Below are 16432 nucleotides of genomic sequence, written 5' to 3'. Positions count from 1 at the left end.
CAACATTTCTGTTAGGCCTTGAAAACAAATTCAACTGTTGCTTCAAAAATTTGTTGCGAAAAATATAATCATTAACATTTTCTGTAACTTCCTCTGAAGAATAAAATAAAAAAACAAAATCAGATTTTACTTCAAAAATTTATTGCAAAAAATATGGTCCTCAACGTTACCTGAGCTTTCACAGAAGAGTAAGACCTCAAAAACCAAAACAGATGTTTCTTCAAAAATATTATTTTTTTTAGAACTTTCAAAAAAATTTGCATATTTCAGAACTTTGAAAAAAAAATGTGATTTTTTCAGAACTTTAAAAAAGTAATAATTTAGCAATTTTACTATATAAATTTCAAAATATTTGCAATTTTAGTAGTACAGAAAAGCGCAGAGTTTTGGTTCGTCTTCGATTATCTTTGTGTGTAAGATATCGGCAATCAATATATATAATACGATCTTAATAGCACGACTTCGAAGAAAAAAACTGTAAAACTGTTTTCTAACTGATTTATATTTTTGCCGATAAGCGATATACCAAAGCACGGCAGCAACAACAACAATGACAACAGCAATGAAAATGCTGGGTGTTTTAAAAATATTCCATATTCATGAAAGTTTTTAGGATTGGAGGTTTTTAGTTTTAAATAAAACACGCTACTTTTAGCGCATTTAAACCGCTAGTCATTCACACACTAATTCACTAATTTAAAATCAATATTTTAATTTACTGCATCATTCATAAAGCAATTTAAGTTTGTTTTTTAATTATTAAATTATTATTTTTGAAAAGAAAATTTAAAGCTGAAATTTTCTTACTTGTACAACAATTTAATTTTTTAAATAATTGAACTTTTTTTAGTATTTAAAAAAAACAATATACAGAGCAATGTTTAACAACTTGTTGACGAGTTTCAAATGAAGAAAAAAATCAAATTATTTTTAGTTCTATATAGGAAAATATTAATAGAAAAATGTTTTTTTTTTTTAATTTTTGTTTTGTTAAAGAAAATTTATAATCCAATAATATTGTTATACCCTGAACAGCTTATATTTAGGTAAAATATATAGGCTTTACGGATTTAACCATGTCTGTCTGTCTGCATATATGTACATATGTATACTATACTTAGCCATGTCTGTGTGTCTGCATGTGACAGTGTACTGACGGTGACAGTTTCTGTTTGTATATACGTGAACCAATCCCTCAGTGTTTGAGTTATCGATTTAAAAATTCGTACACTTTATTTTCTTCCCAAAAAGCTGCTCATTTGTTGAAACGGCTGATATCGGACTGCTAGAGCGTATATCTGTCATACAAACTGACCGATGCAATTCAAGTTCTTGTATGGAAAACTTTTTTATTTGAGAAGATTTATTCACGAAAATTGACATTAATTATTGTCCAAGGCTATGTTACAATCTCCGAACATATTGTTCATATCGGACCACTGTGTTACAATCTCCGAACATATTGTTCAGAACGGACCACTGTAGCATACGGTTGATATACAAATTGACCGATCAGAAACAAATTTATTTTATTTGTGAAGGGTATTATAGCCTTGATGCATCTGTAGTTAATGTTTTTTCTTGTTTTATAATAATTTTTATTATTTTTATAAATAATTTTATTTTCTGTAATATTATTTTTAAACCAATGACATCAAACAAGAACTAATTTCTGCTAAAAATTTTACATTAAAAAATATATTTGCAAAAAATTGTTTCTAGAGCAACAAATTCGAAATACTTTTCGAATACGAAACCGTCAAGAAAGCTTCTGGAGCTTAATAATTATCAAGCATTTGTCGTTTACTATTTTTCAGCTCAGCTGCTAGCCAATGGACTGCAATGCTTACGGTTTTTTGAAATATTAATTATATTGAGTTCAAACTTAAATGCGCTAATGAGTCGGTTGGATATTAGAAAAAATTACAAATAGCATATTTGGAAGATAAAAAATATGTAATATTCAAACTTAAAAATTTTTATAAAAATTGTTGCACGAAAAAGAAAGAAATCTGAGAAAATTCATACATACATACTGACATTGTTTAATGAATTGAAAGTTTTGCATGAAAACATTTACATTCCACGGAAAAAATCAACTCGTATTTATTATACACGAGCACCTGACAATTTGCTGCTGATTTAGATTTAGGAAAAATGCGCACGCAAGCACATGCGCCGCTACAGACGTATGCACAGCCAAATGGACGGTATGAATCCGCATAAAATTTGCAAGTAGCAAAAAATCATTAGTAATTTAAAAAACAAAAAAATCATTGATTGAGACTGTTGCTGGCAACTCACTCCTTACAGATGCATTGTTTTTGAGCATTTGGTCACACTGTGCGCATGCGCGGCAATAAAAGCACTTTTAATGATATAAAATCGAGTAGTATTATATTAAAGTGTTATGCATAAAGTATTAACTTATTATATGCATATACACATATGTATATAAACATAGACAATTTAAACGACTTAAATTGAAAAGAAAACAATTACAAATATGTATGTGTATATGTACATTTTTTTTAGCAGGCAGTGTACCAAGCGCATAATTCGATCACGTAAAAATCTATGCGTATTGAATGCTGCAATTTAATAACGTCGTAGGCGCATGACAATATTTTTCGTGTCAATACACTGCATTCATTTTGTAGTAGCGCATAAATGACATAAAAAAAACAGAAAAAAAAATACACAAACAAATTTTTAACATGAGAAACGTAAATTTACATAAAATGAATTACAAAAACAAAAAAGTGGTAAAAATAAAAAACCGTAGTGCAGCATATGTATAAAGCGTTTAGCTAATGTCTAAAAAGTCTTCATAAAATTTTTGGAAATCGATTATAGCAAAGATCACACAAAAAGTACATACATACATATGTATAAGAAAAAAAATTAAATGCGCAACATGTAACATTTTTAGAAAACTAAAACATACAAACAATTACAAATTATTTAAAATTATCACATTTATGAAATATACTAAAGTATTTGAGAGAAAAAAGAAAATTGAGAAGTGTTTTACTAAACATCTTAAAAATAGTGTACATTTACAAAATTTAATTTACATAAATTATCGGCGATTTATTTAAAAAAAATGTATACCCTTCATCTATTGGCAGATCTCGTCTAAGACCACCGAAAAAAAATGTCTGGCGGTGGGGAATATTTTTCTGCTTACAATAACCACAAATCCAAAAACAAATTGTTACAATAGAAGAATGTATGTACATAGGTCAAAATTTTGATATTTAAAAAAATTGCAGCTTTCCAAAAAAATATAGATTTTTTTAATTACACTTCTTAAAAATTGGAATTATAATCAAAATCTTATTCATGCGATGATTGCCTGAAAAATGTATCCAACAAGATAATCCCTTGGATATTCTTCATATTAATTGGAAATATAATTCTAGTTGCTTGCTAATCTCATATCTCTTATATTATTTGCCGGATTATTTTTGGAGTATATTCTCAAATTTATGCACATTCGAAATATACTTGAATAAAACTTTTTTTTTTTATCAGAAGTGGATATATCTCCTTTGAAGTTTTTTTCGTATTAATTGGAAATATAATTCTGGTTAATAAATTTAAAAATTGTATATTAGGCCAATTAAACAGATGCCAAAATGGCATTTGGTGATGCATACTTTTAGGCTGCGATATCTATTATTTTAATAAAACTAGAATGTTTTTGAAAGTTTTAGAAATAACGCAGATTAGTAGCAGGCAGGGTTGCGATTTTTTAAGCAAAAATTTGGATTAAATATTTGAAAACTTAATTTTTAATTCCAAAATCAGAATTAAAAATTGTTAAAATAATAGGAAGTACATACATAGAGCGAAAAAATGTCAATTTTAAAACATTTTTTTTATTATTAGCTTGAATTAAATTTTATTTTAATTCGAAATTAATAAATTAAAGTTCGAAAATTAATTGAATCCGTTTATAAGGATTAACATTTTTTTCCTATCCTGTATTTAGGGTTAAATTTTTGTAATTTTTAAATACGGTATTTGGTATCAAATTTGCTTTTTTCTATTCGGTGTTAGGGATTTAAAGTAAAGAAATATTTTTAAGTAAGATTTTCTTTTCGAGGTTACATAATAAAAGAAAAAAATAATTTAAAAGTTTTTTTAAACGGTAATTGGTATTAAATATTAAAAAAAATAAAAAAAATTTATGGTATTTGATATTAAATTACCTTATTTTCAATTCGGTGTTTGGGATTAAAAGTTAAAAAAATATTTTTAAGAAAGATTTTCATTTCGAGGTTACATAATAACAGAAAAAATTAATTAAAATATTTTTTTTGCTTAAAAAAATAATTAAAATTTTTTTTAATACGGATTTGATACTAAAAATTATGAAAAATAGTCTTAAATAAGATGTTTGAGTTGACATAACTAAAAAAAGAATCAATTAAAATGTTTTTTTAAAACGGTATTTGGTATTGAAAATTAAAAATTAACAATTTTAAATAAGCATTTTAAGTTGACATAATAAAAGAAAAAATCTATCAAAATATGAATTCAATTATTTTTAATGCATTATTCGCAACACCCGCTACTATAACACTTAAATGGAAATTAAATTAGAACACCAATTTTTTCTGATACGAATTCCGGTTTAGATAAAACACATTTTTTTTATGCCAGGGTAAAATACCAATTTACTGTCACTGTTAATATTTTTTAATTATTTAAATTCATAATATTTTTGTTTTGAATCACTTTACTGCACTAAAATGGAGGTATCTACAACAATGTTTTATGTGTGGATGTAATATCTTTATGTTTCCCGTAAAATTTCAAACAATATTACAAATTCCAATCAAATCGGTTTGTGGAAATACCACCAAAACGAATCATGTTAAACTGACAAATTATATCGATGCACTTTTTCTTTACAGGCGCATTAATATTTGCTCTAAATACAAAATTAACATATGAACAATTTTAACAAGTTGTGTTGAAATTTATAACTTTGTTGTAAACTGCCGACATACGGCAGTGGTTTTACGTTTACTTTTACTACACTGCAATACATTCGTACTATTCCTTCCATACGTCCGCCACATCATCATCGTCCATACCCCAGCCATCACCAGCGGCAGCTGTGTCATCCGCATTGATTGCCGCTGCAGCGAAACGACTACTATCGATCACTATAACTTCATTTTCATTTTTATTTGGCAAGTTCGTTGTATTCGTAGTTGAATTTGCGGTTGAAATCCCTGTGTCCCTTGTTTTGCTGCTTCTTGACTCAATTACGGGTTCCATGTCTTTAAAGAAGTCAAATTCAGCACTCTCCTCATTTGCGGTTGCCGCTGTCTTTTGCACAATGATGTCGAAGGCGTTGAGATCATCGTTAATTTTCAGTTTTCGCGCTTCTTTGCTACTTGGCTGTATTGAAAAAAATATATATATAAGTAGATGTAACAATTTAAGTTGAATATGTCTGTTACCTCTAATTTATTATCCCTTGTTATTTCGCTGGCAATTTTGGATTTCGCTTGCAACGCTGCATCTTCAACACTATTCAAAGGCAGTGTGGTCGAAAATGTGTGCGAAGCTAATTGCATTGCATTCGCAGAAGGCGACGAATCAGCGTCTGTGGTTGTGTTTAGCTTTTGTAGTTCATCGGTTTCCCAATCGGACCACTCTTCAATTTCGTCCTCATCGCTATTTTCAACAACCTTACGATTGTGAAAGCCATTAATTGTTGATTTTTCAAAATCATCAGTGTTCGCGGTTGGTTCGTTTAGACAAATATCCACGCTGTCATTTATAATTTGATTAACACTTTGATTAATTAAACCCGCTGCATCAGCATTGATTAGAATTTCTAGCTCCTCTATCGTTTCGTTAGTATTAGCCAAATCGTCTGCTTGTTGTTGAGATAGTAAACCGATTGCACCGTCGGCAATAACAACACTTTTATTATCTTCACCACCATCTGGACTTAAGCGCGGTGGCATATCTGAGTGTTCACTCAATTCAACCTGCGGCAGTGAAGTAAAACTGCTACTTAAATCCACGTGATCCGGCAATGGACTATCCGATACCATGTAATCTATGTTGTTACCCAACACAGGTGTAATCGAACGAGGTTCAACCCAATGCGTTGTGGCATCGGAAACAGCTGCTTGTGGGCGACCGTCCGAGAAGATGCGCGTACGATTCCCTCCAATCACCGTGGTCGCACCAAGTATCGGTACTAAATCAGCCATACAACGTAATGTTTTCGCAACTAACACATCGTTCGTGTCATTCATACCTTCTAGCAAATAAGGTAGAATGCATTCTAGCAGTTCGTCTTTTGAAAGTAATCGTACAAATTCCATAAAATACTCGAGTAATATTAAACGTATTTGCGCATCGCGGAGTCGAAACATTTTCTTTATATGTGGCATGATGTAACGTTGGTATGTGTGATTTGAAAATAATGCCGCCGAGTGGTCAATTTTCGTTTTCAACACATACGGTGTAACGCACAACTGTGCTGTGGGATCAAGTAGAACCATACGTGAGAGTAGATCTGCAGCTAATTGTGCGCCCACAACTTCTTCATTGAAATAGCGCAAGCGATCGATAAGTCCAGTGAAAAAATCCTGTTTCTCCTGTATACCCTTTAAAGGCAATTCGAATAGGAAGGAATGTATAAGCACGAATTCGTGATTGAAATATGGATGCAATAGCACTGCCGAGAGGCGTGGTCGCAGTTGAACATTACTGTGTTTTAGGTGGGTGGCGCAATAATTACGAAACTCTTGCGCATGTGGTGTCTCAGTGGACTCCTTCTTGCTGCATTTATTCAATACTTCTTCACATAGTGTTGCAAAGGCAAACTGTTCAATAGCATCGCTGCTATTGTCTTTATATTCATTGGCATCTACTGCAGCAGAGTAGCGATATGTTTTCACTAAATCTAATAATGATTTTGTAATCTCTTTATGCTTCCATACATATTCAAAACCAGCTAACCGCCAACTACCATCGTCAGTGACATAAATTGATGAGATGCATATGTTGAGGTGGCGTCCCAAAGCCTATAAAATTTTTTTATTAAATTTTTGAATAAGAAACACATAAAAACTACTAAATACTATATATTTCTAGTAATTAAGTTGAAAACAATAAACAGAATAGCTTGGCAAGAAATTTGTAATTGAATTGTTCATATTAGTTTTCATGAATTTTCATAGTGATAACGTTATTGCTTTATAAATGAAAATCCAATAAACAAAAAAATCAACTCACCTTCTCCACCAAGAAAATCAAACTACAGAGAATTGTCCGTAATCCAAGGCAAACTTGTAAATTGCTTTGTGTGGATAATACCATAGTTAAAGGGCGTACTCTCTCTGTAGCTAAGTGCTTTTGGCCCCCTTGTTCCCAAGTAGTCACATATTTTAATATATATGGATGTCGATATATCTTCAAATTCTAATTGGAAATACAGTTTAATGATTGTAAAGTTTATATTTTTATTATTGTTGTTTTACCTTTATAGCTCGTTCCAATGGCACCTGTATTACCCATAATTGTCCATTTACTACGGCTTCACCTTGAAATATGGAAAGCAGTTGTCGCCCATCTTCATTTGAGGTTGTTGGTGATTCTGCATTATACAGTGTCCAGAAGTCGTTTGCTTCCACAGAACTCTTATCAATCACTAATCCCTTTAGACGACTGGTATCATTGCCCATCACTTCAGCTTTGCCGGTAACGCCACCACACTCAAATGCCTATGTACAATTATTTAATTCTTATTTTTTGTAGGTTTACTTTTTCTTGATACATCTACTTTAATTTAATATTTTTTCATTATAATTTATCGGTATACAATTGGATTTAAAAACTTTCCACATACACAATTTGACAACGTTAGATGTACTTCAGTTTTGACATTTGTGTTATGTTTGTTGACTATGCGTTCGAGACTCGTTTAAACAGCTGTTAGCAAAGTAGACCAATTTTGTTAACTAAAATTATAATTGCAAAAGTTTTAGAATTGAATACTTAATTCAAAAATAGCGTAAATTATATTTTTATGTATAAATAAAGAGTTTACTTATCGAAAAAATGATGTTTATAATAAATTAAAAGCATTTAATTGGTACGGATTCAATATAATTACAACCCTGCACAAACCCAATGAAGTTGGCTGAGTTTAGTATTTCATTTTTGCTTCCGTTCTGTCAAAATAATAAGTTATATTGTCATCTCTTTCGTTTTTCTTTCCTCCCTTCTTTTTTCTTTCACCTACGTGTGAAGACATCGCGTATATCACGTCGGTGTAAATTAAATATTAAATTTTCTAAAAATGGTGAGTTAATAAATAAAAATTCTGCAAAAGATACTGCCGTGATATTTCAGTGAACAAAAATGAAGTGAAATTTTGTAAAAAATTGTGAAGATGTTTTTGAAAATCATTGATTGAGAATCTTACCATGAACTTCATATGAGTGTATGGCTAATCAGACGTATTATAAATTTGCAGGGTTTCGTTAAAGTAGTCAAGAATAAGCAGTACTTCAAGCGGTACCAAGTCAAATTCCGCAGGCGTCGTGAGGGTAAAACTGATTACTATGCCAGGAAACGTTTGATCTTCCAAGACAAGAATAAGTACAACACACCCAAATACCGTTTGATTGTACGTCTGTCCAACAAGGATATCACCGTACAAATCGCCTATGCCAGAATTGAAGGTGATCGTGTTGTGTGCGCTGCATACTCCCATGAGTTGCCCAACTATGGCGTTAAGGTAAGCAATTGAAAGCATGTTTTTTAATCTCCGTTTAATTGAACGGTGAAAATGAGGTTATGTGCAATTGTTGATATGAGAAATGGCATTAACACTTTTGTTTTATGTTACAGGTCGGTTTGACCAACTATGCTGCTGCATACTGTACTGGTTTGTTGGTTGCTCGTCGCATCCTCAACAAATTGGGTCTGGATACCCTTTATGGTGGTTGCACTGAGGTGACAGGTGAGGAATACAATGTTGAACCTGTCGATGATGGTCCAGGCGCTTTCCGTTGCTACTTGGATGTTGGTCTTGCACGTACAACCACTGGTGCTCGTGTGTTCGGTGCCATGAAGGGTGCTGTTGATGGTGGTTTGAACATCCCTCACTCCGTGAAGCGTTTCCCCGGCTACAATGCTGAGGCTAAGAACTTCAACGCTGATGTACATCGTGCACACATTTTCGGTCAACATGTTGCCGATTACATGCGCACTCTTGAAGAGAACGATGAAGAAAGCTTCAAACGCCAATTCAGCCGTTACATCAAATTGGGAATCCGTGCTGATGATGTGAGTATGCATGTGTTTTATACGGTTGAAATGTAACATGTACGTCCATTTTCAAAATTACCGCTGTGTCTTGTTACCCACGACGCTGGCTGTGCCAAAAGTGGACCACATTAAAAGTTAGGGACCTGTGTTCGAAGTCTGTCATTTCAATATGATATATTTCCTGTTATGGTCGCACATTGTTTACATACATAATTTTAGTTTTTGTGCTTCTGTTGAGCGACGTTAAAATAATGACATTTTCGTTTTACAGCTTGAAACTATCTACAAAAAAGCCCACCAAGCTATTCGCTCTGACCCTACCCACAAGAAGAAGGACCAGAAGAGCGGTGTTGTCAAGAAACGGTGGAATGCTAAGAAACTCACAAATGAACAGCGTAAGGTTAAGGTTGCTGAACACAAGGCTGCCTATATTGCCAAGCTGAAGTCCGAGTCTGAAGCTTAAATAAGTTTTAGCGGATTTGTGGGAAAAAAAATTGGAAAAAAATTTTCTCTAAAATTCTATTATTATTATGATAATAATATAGGCTTTTATTTACAGTAAAATTTTATTGTGTTATTTATTTGAAGCCATGGTAGGTTAGAAAATTCACCCATTTAGTATATGATGGGTGGAGGTCTAAAATGATGTCGTTCCATGACATACAGGTCTGGATTTTTATCCGTCTAAGGACTGTCAAATCGGCAGCATTACTCCAAATTGCTTCAGGAATGTTTTCTGCTGCTACAACAAACACAACATGTCTCAAATATTTTAAACAATAAATAGTACTAAATTGCATATAAAAAGCTTTATTTAAAAAAATAGTTCGTAGGAATAATAAAAATAAACTGCATATATTTACAATATGTATGCTCTGGTGTAGTGTTGTGGGCAAAAATTAAAGAAAATGGGTCAGGTTAACAAGGCTTGCAGCAAGAATATAATACATTGTGCAGAATTTACACTTTTTGGCTTGAATACAGTAGGAAGGTTCTCTTTCGGATATTGCGTTAAAAAATAGTATTATTTGTTAATTATTATAGTCGTAGTCTTTTTAAATAAATTCAGCGCTATTGGTGTTTTCGCTTAATTATCAACCCAATGGCTTTGAAAAAATATTATTTTTTTTGTGAAAATGTTCTACTCCAAAAGCAGTGCAAAGCCTTCTTCTTTGTTAAAGTCACTAGGATTACAAAGTTCGCAGTGCTCATTGTCCGGTCCACCAGGCACACAATTTGTATGGTACACGTGACCACATAGGAAGGCGACAACATCATTAAGTGGTGGAATGTGTTCATTCATGCTAATGAGAGGACGATTACATTTCAAACAACGCTCTGACGAAGGAATGCAACGTCCACGATTTTGTCTTTTCACGACACGGGCATGACGCTCATAATAAAACTCCCATTGCATTTTTTGTGCACTCTTGCGAATTTTAACCTAAAAAAGATATGACGTTTTAGTGGTATACATAAATTGGTTAGCAACTCAGTACACATACCTGCAGACGATAGTCCCATAATAGTTTGACGACGGCGTCGCGCAAGCCGGGAATATTTTGACCAAGTTTGATTTTCTCAACAACAGCAACCGGATCGACGTAGTCTATCAAAAATTTTTAATGATTATTTATGTGTGAATTTTTTTTTTTAATTAAAAATACATACCAACTATGCCGCTCAACAGCTTCAGTACAATGGTAGGCTCTTTAACTGACTCATCTATCAGTATATTCCACAAATCCGAATCATTGTGCTCTTTACAAAACTCAATTGCCATTTCAATGTCTTGGATCTGCAAGCGATATGCTAACCATTGGATATAATTTGTAAGACGTATTTACGATTAATTACCTTTTCAATAATTATGTTTAAGGCCTCTATAGTATTGCCCATTTGACCCAACAAGTATACCATCTCAGGATAGAATAATTCGCGCTTGCAAACATCCAAAGCTTCTTGCATTGGATAGTGGTTGGAACGTTTCAGAAATGGTAATAACTTTTCCGGCTCGTATTTTGCATAGAGATTTACTAATTTCCAATGGTATTTACCACTTTTATCCACCTTGTCTAAAGCATCCAAATACTAGAGAAATAATGTGAATTCAGTATTTCTCTTTTTTAATGTAACACACAATCTCACCCAATATAAATACTCTTGATTTTGTTCCAATTGCTGCACCACAATTTCCGGTGAAATTTTATTCTTTTCGAATAAAACTTTAAAGGCACGCTCACGATTCAGCTGTATAAGTGGTATAATCATTTTGTGTATTGCATCATAAAGATCATAACGACGTATCATTTCAAAAACATCTTCATTTTGTAGTCTACAATTAAAAATAATGTATAATTATTTTTTTTTTTTGGTGTAAAAAACTTGCAATTGTCAACTCACTTCAAGTACATTCGCAATGCACTCTCATAGTCGCGCTGATGCAAATAGAGTATGGCTAGTGCTTCTAGCAATTCATTCGCATTTGGCTTACGGAAATTGTCGTGTATTGCGTTAATGACTGCCGCGCAATCGTATAAGTTTGATGGCCATTCTTTGATAAGATTCAAAAATCCCTTGGCATCATGCTTCAAATATTCATATAATACCAACTCGTAAATATGCGGATCAAGTTTACAATCATCGGAGGTAGGTAGATAAGCGCTAACCGAACGTAACTGATGGCGTTCAAAGAATTTGAATACTTCCTCTTCCCATAACGATTTTTTATTGCCCAAAACACGTAAACACAACTTCGCAGCATCGTCGAACTGATTCAACGCCAATAAATGATTTATATATAACCTGTTGGGTTCATTAAAAAAAAATATAAGAACTGAAATTAAAAGAAAATCTGCATGTATACGTACTTGGCCACTGATAGCAACGACCAACTGCCGCCGTGTGTCGATATCACTTCCATTGCTTCCTCGAATTTTCTATAATGTAAGAGAAAACATTCATATAGTTATTATTGTTATAATTCCGAATTTTCATTTCCTTTAACAATGTTGCACCTTTTACAGAAATCTACAGCGGAAGTAAAGTTTTGTACACAAATACTTAAAAATAACCGACATGGCAACACCATTATTTTTACTTTTGTCAATAAAACAAATGGAAAAATCGGTAGCGAGCAGATTTTGGCACAGCGCGTATTGTAAACGCATATTTAATATTTTTCTGTATCGGTATGTATTAATTTATATTATAAATTTATTTACGGAGTAAAGTTTTATATTTTTCAGTTGAATTGCTGTATATGCAATTTGTACGCAACATGTAAGGTTGAGTGAAAAAATTACTGCAGCACACACACACACACTAACACATGAATTCGAGGACCAAGCACCCGGGCACAGTGCGAGTATAGTTAAATTGACTTTTACCAACTAAAGTTGTACTAAAAGCTTCAAAATTATTCGTCCAACTGCACGTTCGCTCCAAGCACGCCAGACGGAGCGTGAATTCAAGACTTCCAGCACTGTTCATGCACACAAAATGAGGCGTATGAATAATTTAATAACACTCTTTACCGCAATGGTAGCTTTTTTCTTCGGCTGCTTTTTGAGTAATATGCTGAATAACGCCGAAAAATGCTTGACACATAAAAGCGGTGTTAGCCGAATTGACCCACATCCGGATATTTTCCTTATGATATTAGTTATATCAGCGCCACAAAATGTTAATCGTCGATTAACAATGCGTCAAACTTGGTTGCGACTTGGACAGCCATTGGATATGACTTACTACCCGGAAAATTTAGTTTACATGCCCAAATATGACGAGAGTGGTCATTTGCAAATGGAGACTGTGTCGGATCAATCGAATCGTTTGGCAGCATATCTGCATTGGTACGATAACAATCTGAATAATCCTGAATCAACGCGCAGAATTATTAAAGTGAAACATTTCTTTGCTATTGGCACGGCGGATATGCCGGCTGGTTTACGCGCAGAATTGGATCGTGAACAGAAACTTTATGGTGATATGTTGCTTTTGCCGCGCTTAAAGGATAACTTTGAAAATTTAACAGAAAAGATGTTACATTCTATAGAAGCGCTCACGCATCACTACGAATATAGTTATCTACTTAAAACAGACGACGATACATACGTGAAGTTAGATATTTTGCTTAATGAACTGATATCGTATGATCGTAAATTGGTGCGTAAAACGCAAGAATACGAAGGGCAACCGCTGCCAGCACTATATTGGGGATACTTCCTTGGCAGAGCCAATGTAAAAACAAAGGGGAAGTGGCGTGATTTAAATTACCATCTATCAACACATTATATAACGTATGCCTTGGGTGGTGGTTATGTAATTTCACGAAAAATCTGTGAACATATTTCAGCAAATGCACAATACCTTTCCGCCTATACAAATGAGGATATTTCCATGGGCTTGTGGGTGGCACCGTTTCGAGATGTGTATCGACGACATGATCCACGTTTCGACACACAATACAAGCCACGTAAATGTCGACGTTATCACATTGTTTTACACAAACTTAATGAAGAAGAAATGCAACAAATTGATAACGGTAGCATTTGTGTTAGAGGTGACAAAGAGGAAGAAAAAGACAATGAACAAAGTACATCTTTAAAGCCATATTTTTATGATTGGACGAAATCGGCGGATAAATGCTGTGATACATATGTAAAATAAACTCGTAAGCACAAAATGCGGCATACAATAGCAGCGAACAATATTTTGCACATCTTATTTATGTATATATGCAAGCGGATATGAGCATAAAACGTGCAGTAGGTAGTAGTTAGAAAATTCGTGTCTCTAGTGAATACTTAATAAAAAAAATATATTAAAAAATATAAATAAAAATAAATTAAGCTTAACCGAGTAAACTGGTGTTTTGTATAAAATATAACAAGAAAGCGGAATGAAAATGAGCAGCTTCTTGGGGTGAAAAGAGCGTGTGCAAAACTTCATACTGATATACTGAAAACAGAGTTTGCTTATATAGAAACGGACAGACGGACATAATTAAATTTACTCAGCCGACCACGCTGATCAAATATTTATAATGTTTGTTATTATTGCAGGGTTTAATAATATTGACATTTTTTGTTTCTATTGGTTGTATATAAAAAATATTAAAAGTATTTGAGATAAAACTTACCGATGGTCAACTAGCCATTTAACTCTATCATCCGTTTCGTATAAACTGGCAACGACTATATCCTTTGGTGCAACAATGAAGTAGCGGTTTTCTTCTATAATACAGCCTAAACTATAATCATTGACGGTATATTCTTGATAACTGGAATTAGTAATAAATGTCATATTATTATTATTTTTCGTTTACAATAAGAATTCTAAGTTTAATGCTCACCCACGCAATGAGAGACTATCGGTGCAAATTTCTTCACTACTATTTAATTTATATTCCATAACGCATAATACGGGCCGCAACGACTTTCGTTCTGCATCTTTCTCTTTAGGACAGCCCAGCACAACCAATTGATTGGAGGTGAGTGGTGCCAGGCCAGAAATATAAAATGTGGTTTGAAATGTTGATACTGAAAAAATTAAAAAAATATTAATTTTCCATGTAATTATATGTAATATCAATTTCTTTACTTGGATCAACTATAAAGCCGGGCAAGTCTCTGGAAGCCACTTCTATTGAATTTCGTTTACGTATAACACAAATTCGTATTGTATCGACCCAACCAATCAGCAATGTAGTAGCGTTTGACCAACGAAAATTGCAGCGGAAATTCTCTAAACGTGCGCTAAAATTAATGAAAAATGATAAATTAATCAAGCAAAGTAGGAATATTTAAAAGTTATACTTGACGGGCTCTTCCCATTTCATGAGACCAAGCGAGCACTTTTCATTCAGATCATAGACACGCACACCTAGATAGCTTGCCCAAGCGACAAAGGAATCATTCCAACAAACGGATAATACATAACCTTCAGCGCTGGATAGCACGGTTGTTTTTAATTTTTTCAAAAAATTTCTTTCATATAACGTGAGCTTATCGTCACCTAGAGCAGGTTATAAAGGTATTTAACACTTCATTTTTGCTCCACTAAGTTATTTGCTGTATTAGTTCTTCTTACCAACGACAAATCTTTTACCAGCTACTGCCTTGGGATCTGGATCGAGTGCCACAGCTTTTATCGATTTCCCAAATTTTAGATTTTGATTGTTTTCGTTGCTAAATAAACCAGTAATATTCACCTGAAATATTATTTTAAAAATATTTGCAAAACAAATTGAAATATGATTTACACAACCTTTCCGTCATCCGAGCAGGTGGCCACATATTCTGCTTTTGCATCTACATCAATATGATTGACAGCAACAGTATGTGAAAAATCATTCGGTCCATCTGAAAGATGTGACGTTACCGAATTGCCTTGATGATCGAATATATAGACACGCCCCAAAAAAGTGCCAAATATCAAAAACTATAGGAAAAATTGTCATAGCTAATAGCTGATAAGGTTTAAATTTTATCTAATTGGTCAAACCTTTGGGTGCACCGCACTACAGGTGACAACGTCGGAGTTTAAAACTTTTCTCAGGTCATTGGCAATGCGTTGGTATTTAAACTTGGGTTCAATTTCGTCCTCGGTGCTTTCTGTCTCTGTATCCTAAAAATTATTTTTTTTTTAATGTGAATTCTTTGATTCAGTTGAAATTATTACATTTTTTCACTTACACTATTATTAACAGCTTCCTGTTCTGCCATACCGAAGTTAGGAAAAGAAGAGTTTTAGCGAAACGCTTTTGTGATTATAAAAAATAGTATGCTATTGATTTTTGCAACATTTAATGCATCTTCCAGTTAATTTTAAATATAAAACTACAAAAATTCTTATTTGCTGGATCAAAACAAAATTTACATCCAATTACTAAATTAATCAGCTGTTTAAGAAAGAAGGCACAGTATTGCATTTTTCGGTTTCCGCCCTTTTAAGGGGATTTTTCACAATTGTCGTTATACCCAAGGTATGACCTAAAAGGATTTTGAACTTATTTTAAAAAAATATTTTGTTAGAATTTGCTGATATTGTAAAAAATGTCTTTAAATGCTTTTAGCGGGTTTTTGATGAACTGAAAATAGTTTTTAACAGTTGG

General features: G+C 33.0%; 4 protein-coding genes across 4 annotated transcripts; 2 read left to right on the top strand and 2 right to left on the bottom strand.

Annotated features, from left to right (window-relative positions):
• Positions 1 to 4395: 4395 nt before the first annotated feature.
• On the bottom strand, positions 4396 to 7931 carry LOC105221816 (protein-associating with the carboxyl-terminal domain of ezrin). Its single transcript, XM_011198934.4, has 5 exons — positions 7823 to 7931; positions 7521 to 7763; positions 7276 to 7461; positions 5481 to 7064; positions 4396 to 5418 (listed from the first exon to the last, which is right to left on the bottom strand). Exons 2-5 carry the CDS (start codon positions 7722 to 7724, stop codon positions 5068 to 5070), a joined length of 2325 nt encoding a protein of 774 aa, XP_011197236.2. The 5' UTR covers positions 7725 to 7763; positions 7823 to 7931; the 3' UTR covers positions 4396 to 5067.
• Positions 7932 to 8187: 256 nt separating this feature from the next.
• Positions 8188 to 9879, top strand: LOC105221815 (60S ribosomal protein L5). Its single transcript, XM_011198933.4, has 4 exons — positions 8188 to 8344; positions 8519 to 8782; positions 8896 to 9333; positions 9587 to 9879. The coding sequence occupies exons 1-4, from the start codon at positions 8342 to 8344 to the stop codon at positions 9776 to 9778; spliced, it is 897 nt and encodes a 298-aa protein (XP_011197235.1). The 5' UTR covers positions 8188 to 8341; the 3' UTR covers positions 9779 to 9879.
• Positions 9880 to 10105: 226 nt separating this feature from the next.
• LOC105221814 (vacuolar protein sorting-associated protein 41 homolog) lies at positions 10106 to 16232 on the bottom strand. The gene is made up of 15 exons (XM_011198932.4): positions 16014 to 16232; positions 15823 to 15945; positions 15586 to 15759; positions 15409 to 15529; positions 15135 to 15333; positions 14920 to 15074; positions 14672 to 14858; positions 14459 to 14599; positions 12186 to 12254; positions 11719 to 12120; positions 11464 to 11650; positions 11173 to 11406; positions 10987 to 11113; positions 10821 to 10924; positions 10106 to 10759 (listed from the first exon to the last, which is right to left on the bottom strand). The coding sequence occupies exons 1-15, from the start codon at positions 16041 to 16043 to the stop codon at positions 10457 to 10459; spliced, it is 2556 nt and encodes an 851-aa protein (XP_011197234.2). The 5' UTR covers positions 16044 to 16232; the 3' UTR covers positions 10106 to 10456.
• Positions 12368 to 14183, top strand: LOC105221813 (beta-1,3-galactosyltransferase 6). The gene is made up of 2 exons (XM_011198931.4): positions 12368 to 12506; positions 12564 to 14183. Exon 2 carries the CDS (start codon positions 12817 to 12819, stop codon positions 13984 to 13986), a length of 1170 nt encoding a protein of 389 aa, XP_011197233.2. The 5' UTR covers positions 12368 to 12506; positions 12564 to 12816; the 3' UTR covers positions 13987 to 14183.
• Positions 16233 to 16432: the final 200 nt, after the last annotated feature.

The sequence above is a fragment of the Bactrocera dorsalis genome, chromosome 1 (genome assembly GCF_023373825.1).
Source record: "Bactrocera dorsalis isolate Fly_Bdor chromosome 1, ASM2337382v1, whole genome shotgun sequence".
Lineage (NCBI taxonomy): Eukaryota > Metazoa > Arthropoda > Insecta > Diptera > Tephritidae > Bactrocera > Bactrocera dorsalis.
The sequence above is the reverse complement of the archived record's forward strand: the minus strand, read 5'-3'. Positions and strand labels throughout refer to the sequence as shown.